General features: G+C 34.0%; 1 protein-coding gene across 1 annotated transcript; it reads right to left on the reverse strand.

The window, feature by feature from the left end:
- Positions 1-4,927: 4,927 nt before the first annotated feature.
- On the reverse strand, positions 4,928-5,857 carry LOC150052847 (olfactory receptor 4A47-like). Its single transcript, XM_090348886.1, has one exon. The coding sequence runs from the start codon at positions 5,855-5,857 to the stop codon at positions 4,928-4,930; it is 930 nt and encodes a 309-aa protein (XP_090205012.1).
- Positions 5,858-6,108: the final 251 nt, after the last annotated feature.

Here is a 6,108-nt window from a genome sequence, read left to right on the forward strand (position 1 = left end):
AATAGGAGACAGAAAATAATGGTAATTGTACAATAGTAATAGTAAGTACTACTTGCTCGCTTTATGCAAGTAGGTTATAAAGCCTATTACCTTTGCTAGGAAATCCTACCTACCAAATGTGAACATAAGTTAGACTTCCATCAGCTAAGCTGGATTCTGGAGTAGATTCTTTCTTGGGATGATGAGCTAGCTCGGGATTTGTAACTTACGTAAACATTGCTTGTAAAACCACAAAATGAGGAGCCAGGAGTTTGGCCTAGTGGTAGAGGGCTTGCCTAGCATGCACGAAGACTCGGGTTCAATTTCTCAGTACCACATGCATAGAAAAAAGCTGGAAGTGGTGCTGAGGCTCAAGTGGTAGAGTGCTAGCCTTGAGAAAGTCCAAGGACAGGGCTCAGGCCCTGAGCTCAAAAAAAAAAAAAAAACCCACAAAATGAACCTATGAACATTGCATGGTGACAAGGGGAAAAGTAATGAGCAACTACATATAATGTGTTTACCATGGTTCCTAAAAAAGGATTGGCAATTTATAGACCTTTGCCTTGATTGCTATATACAAATCTTCAAAGAAAAATTAAATTATCCTTGAACTATAAAACTAAGTATTCTACCAACACTGTTCTTCCTGCTAAAGATTGCTTTTACTATTCAGAAGCTTTTATTATTCCATATGAATTGATGTATTGCTTTCTCTGTCTCTTTGATGACTATTGTTGGGATTTTATGGGTAACATAATGAGTTGGTAAACTGCTTTGGGCAGTATTGCCATTTTCACAATGTTAACTCTTGTAATCCAATAGCATGGGAGGACTTGCCATTTCCTTAAATCTTCTTCAATATCCTTTTTCTTTTTTATTATGTATTTATTTTTAATAGAAGGGTCACATGGTATTTGCCAGATAGAAGGTGCATTAATTCACATACATTGATACCCTTTCACATATCCTTTTTTCAAATTTTTAAAGTTTCCTGCACATCTTTGGTTGTTAATTCCTAGGGTTTTTGAGGTCTTTTCTGAGGCTATTACAAATGGGTTTGCATTCCTGATTTCACTCTTAATCTTCTCTTGTATACAGAAAAGGTACTGACTTTCGTGGATTGGTTTTATACCCTGCTACTTTGTCAAAGTATAGGATCTGCTCTAACAACATGAGAGAGGAATCTGTATGGTCCTTGAAATAAAGATTGGGTCATCAGAAAAAAAAAAGAATAGTTTTGCTTCTTTTTTCCCTATTTGGATCATTTTTATATTTTTCTCTTGCCTTATTGCTCCTGTTAGGAATTCCAGTACGAGAGTAATGAATTGTGGAGAGAATGGACATCCCCGTCTCATTCCCAATATTAGAGGAAATGGTTTTGGATAGCAAAATGTTGGCTGCATGTTTGTTATACATAATCTTTATTACATTGAGGAAGGTTGCACATATTCCTAGTTTCTCTAGAGCTTTCACCATAAAGGCAAGTTGGATCTTGTCAAAAATCTCTTTCTGCCTCTGTTGAGATGATAATGTGGTTCTTAGCCTTGCTTCTGTTGATGTGTTGTATTACATTTACTGATTTACATATGTTGAATGAGCTTTGCATCCTCAGAATGATTCCCATTTTATCATAATGTATGTTTTTTTTGTTTTTTGTTGTTTGTTGAATTCATCAATTAGCCAGAATTTTGTTGAGAAGTTTTGCACCCATGTTTCTCAAAGTTATGGGTCAATAATTATTTCTTTGATTAGTCCCTATCTGGTTTGGGGATGGAGTTTATTCTGGCTTAACAGAACGAGTTTGGTAGTGATCTTTTGCTTTTAATTTCATTGACGAGTTTGAGGAGTACTGGAATGAGTTCTCCTTTGAAGGCCTTATAGAATTTGGCTATGAATCCATCTGGAACTGGTCTTTTCTTCAATGGGAGATCTTTTATTGCTATTTTCAGTTGCATTACTTGCTAGGGACCTATTTAATTGCTTTAATTTTTCTTGGCTCAGTTTGGGTATATCAGTGTTCTCTCGGAATGCATCCATTTCTCTCAGTTTCTCCAATTTGCTGGCATAAAGTTTTGAAAAGTATTCCCTTAGAATATTCTGAATTTTTCTTGTTTCTGCTATGATGTCCCTTTTTGTCTCTAATTTTATTTATTTGAGTGAGTTCTCTTCTTAGTCAGACATGCTATGAGTTTGTGAATTTTATTAACTTTTTCAAAGAACCGAGTCTTTGTTTTGTTGATTGTATGTTTTAGTCACTAATTCATTTACATTTTTATTATTTTTTATATTTATTATTTATATCTACTGGTTTGGGTTTACCAGGAAATGGCACTTTTAAGTGGGTAGGGTGGAATAAAGGGAGAGGGATAGAAGAATAAAGGAGAAAGGGGAGAGTCCATTGTATACATCACAAAATTGAGAAATATATAGGAAAGGGTAGGTTGAAGAGGGTGAAGATGTTTAAGTGAAGACACAGGTCAAGATGCATTGTACACATAAACTGTTTTATCAAAAGCAAAAAGAGAACATACATAACTTAAAATGAAGATAGTTAAGGAAAGGAGTGGTTTGGGAGAGGTGAGTGAGAATGCTGAAAGGAGTAATATTGATCAAGACGTACTGCATTTATAACCTGCTTTGGTCAATGGCAACTCCTTTGTACAGCTATTTAAAGATAATGAAAAGCATTCCATATAAGCAAACAATTAAATATTTTTTAGAAAAACATAAATTCAAACCCTAGGATTGTCATGCACAAAAAATAACCCTTAAGGGGCCGGGAGTTTGGCCTAGTGGTTAAAGTGCTTGCCTAGCATGCATGAAGACCCGGGTTCGATTCCTCGGTACCACATACGTAGAAAAAAAGCTGGAAGTGGTGCTGAGGCTCAAGTGGTAGAGCTCTAGCCTTGAGAAAGTCCAAGGACAGTGCTCAGGCCCTGAGCTCAAGCCCAGGACTGGCAAAAAAAAAAAATAACCCTTAAATTGAGGTCAACATAGTGAAGCTTTGTCTGAAAAAATAAATAAATAAAATTAGAAAGATGAAAAATAAAGATAATTCCTTATATAAGACATTAATCAGATTTTTAGTGTATAGACTGTAGATCTAGAAGTAAGCTCATGTTCTTAGATATGAAAAGAAATTAAAAAATGAGTAGAGCATGTAGCATTTAGCTAGTCTGAAGTACAAATATTTTAAGTGTTACAAAGATATAAGAAAGGTGCGAGAGAGGGGTTTTCAATAAAGTACTTAGCTAAAACATAACATGCCAAAATCCAAAAACATTACATGTATAAAAATTAATACAGACTATCATTCATAAATCCATTGAATTAATCCAATAGAATGATCAACATAAATAAAACTTTGCCTTAGCAATGTTTATTATAAAAGTACAGAGATAGATCCAATACATAGAATCCTGTATTGGTAATACAATATATACAAAGATAAAATAATAAAATCATCAAAACAACTGATTATATGACATTTGAAAATTTCTATTATTCTAGAGTTTAAATATATCTGTAAAATGCAAATGAAGGAAATTTCAAACATCATTTTTATTTCATATTCTACCAGGTATACCACACAGTCTAATTCAACAAATGATGTAGATTAGTACTGTTAGAATTTGGGAAGAAAGCAATGCAGATGAAGCAAAAATGATATTAGTATATTTTCAGGAAATTATGAAAAGAAAAGGAAGTGATTCTAACTTTTGAAAAAAGAAATCAAGTGTGGATACAAGTCATAAAGTTAGTGACACAAAGAGAAATGGACAAACTAAAGTTAAATAATTTAAACTAAAGTTAAATAATTTAACTGTGTCTATTGAAATATATTTCACATGCAAATAGCTTCAAACAAATTTAACTGAACTGTGTAGTTGTCACGTTTTAAACTGCTTATTTAATCTATTAAAATATGGTTAAAAGTGAGTACTATATATGCTTCAAATGTACAATGTGTTATTTTGAGATATGTATAGATTGTAAATGAGTTTCAATGTTGAGAAATTAATACAGCTGCCAACTTGCCTGGTTAAATTTTTCTTTTAATAACCTTTTAAATGTAAGAACACTTCAGATGCGTGCGTTTATCAGATTTCAAGTATATTTTATGACATTATTAACTATAGTTATCACGCTACTATAGCTATTATACCCTAGCCTCAATCATTTTATTTTGCATATTGAAACTTTATGTTGTTTAACATTTCTAGTTTTTACCCACTTTCGTAGTCAAGACAACTTCTCTCTGCTCTTATGCTCTTACGAATATGTTTAGATTCTCAATATAAGTGATGTCATGCACGCCTTTCCATGTCTTACTTATACTATATTTGGCCTACTAGGTGATCCGTATTATATATGATAAGAAATTTTACCTGAAGAATCTTAGAAATGTGTATGCATCTAGGACTACTGTGTGACTAATGCAGGATAGGTGAATGTATTCTACAGTTTTTACCATTTTGTATGAATTCTGTGGTTAAATCATTATATAGTTTGCCTTTTATATATATTTTTTAAATTAAGACTATTTCTATAAAAATTTCATTTGAAATTAGAGACAGGAATCTATAGAGTATATATGATGATTACAATAAAATGGACATCTAAAAATAAAGAGTGACAAGCAATACCAATATCAATGCAAACATTAAATAAAAATCAGGGTGGTACTATGAATATTTCATTCATTTATTAATTACATAATACTCATTGGTTCCTGTTATATGTACATTATAGGCTTTCGTAGCTATAACAGTATATAAGATGTTATGAAGATTGAAGTATAGCAAGAAAATATGTTAATGGCACAAACATAAGGATTCATTAAATAATCGTATTTGTCAGAAATGCTTGGGACTAGAAGAAAGTCAGCATCAAACCTAGGAGAACTTAGAATTATGTTCAATGCCTCAGGCAATAGTGAATACCTTACTTATTCATGACCTGAGGTAACTCTTCTTCTCCAGAGCTTCTTCATGGCATTTGTCATCTCTGAGTTCCTCAGAGTGTAGATTAATGGGTTCAGCATGGGAGTGATGACTGTATAAAATATGCTCAATGATTTGTCGATGGGGAAAGTCCTGGCAGGTCTTGCATACATAAAAATACAGGGAACAAAGAAGCAGACAACCACAGTAACGTGAGAGCCACAGGTGGACAGAGCTTTCCGCCTCCCTTCCTTACTAAGGTTCTTTAGAGAGTGCAAGATGACACCATAGGAGATGAGTAAGAGCAGAAACACAACCATACAGATCAGGCCTCCGTTGGCCAGCACTAAGACCCCAATGACATAGGTGTCAGTACAGATCAGTTTCAACAAAGGGTACATGTCACACATAAAATGATCAATGACATTGGGACCACAGAATGGGAGCCCATAAATAGTGATGAGTTGAATTACTGAGTGCAAAAGACCTCCAAACCAAGACAGTACAAGCAGCACGACACAAACCCACTGCCTCATGATAATCAAATAATACAAAGGCTTACAAATGGCCACATAGCGGTCGTAGGCCATCACCAAGAGTAAAAAGACCTCTGACCCACCAAAAAAGTGCTCGGTAAACAGCTGGATCATACAAAACTTGAAGGATATAGTTTTTTCCCCAAAGAACAAGTTGGAAATCAACTTGGGGGAAATGGATGATGAATATATGATATCCACAAATGATAGACTACCAAGAAAGAAGTACATGGGTGAGTCCAGAGTCCTACTGAGAGTAATAGTCAGGACAATGAGCAAATTCCCCACCATGGTCAGAAGATAAAACAGCAAGAACATAACACAAAGCACTTTCTGTTCCTTCGGATTCTGAGTGAGGCCCAAGAGGACAAAAAATGTTATATTGTTCCTCGGTTCCATTTCTTCTTTTCTTGGATTATATCTACAAAATGAATGCGTTATTAGAAGTATTATAATCTTATTTATTTATCTTCCATGAACTATGCAGAGGTAGAAAAGAAGCATCTACTGGTACCAACTACTAGGATGATCAAGTTCCATCAGAGTTCCCCATCAGAACAATTGATACCCATCATAGAGTCCACAAATTTAAAGACCAATTCAATAAGTCCATATAAATATAATTATTTATTTATGTCATGGAATAAGAT

The sequence above is a fragment of the Megascapheus bottae genome, chromosome 16 (genome assembly GCF_031878675.1).
Source record: "Megascapheus bottae isolate mThoBot1 chromosome 16, mThoBot2.hap1, whole genome shotgun sequence".
Classification (NCBI taxonomy): domain Eukaryota; kingdom Metazoa; phylum Chordata; class Mammalia; order Rodentia; family Geomyidae; genus Megascapheus; species Megascapheus bottae.

Bases quoted from the DNA above. Each gene is read 5' to 3' on its own strand.
- LOC150052847 (XM_090348886.1), bottom strand. From the start codon at position 5,857: ATGGAACCGAGGAACAATATAACATTTTTTGTCCTCTTGGGCCTCACT.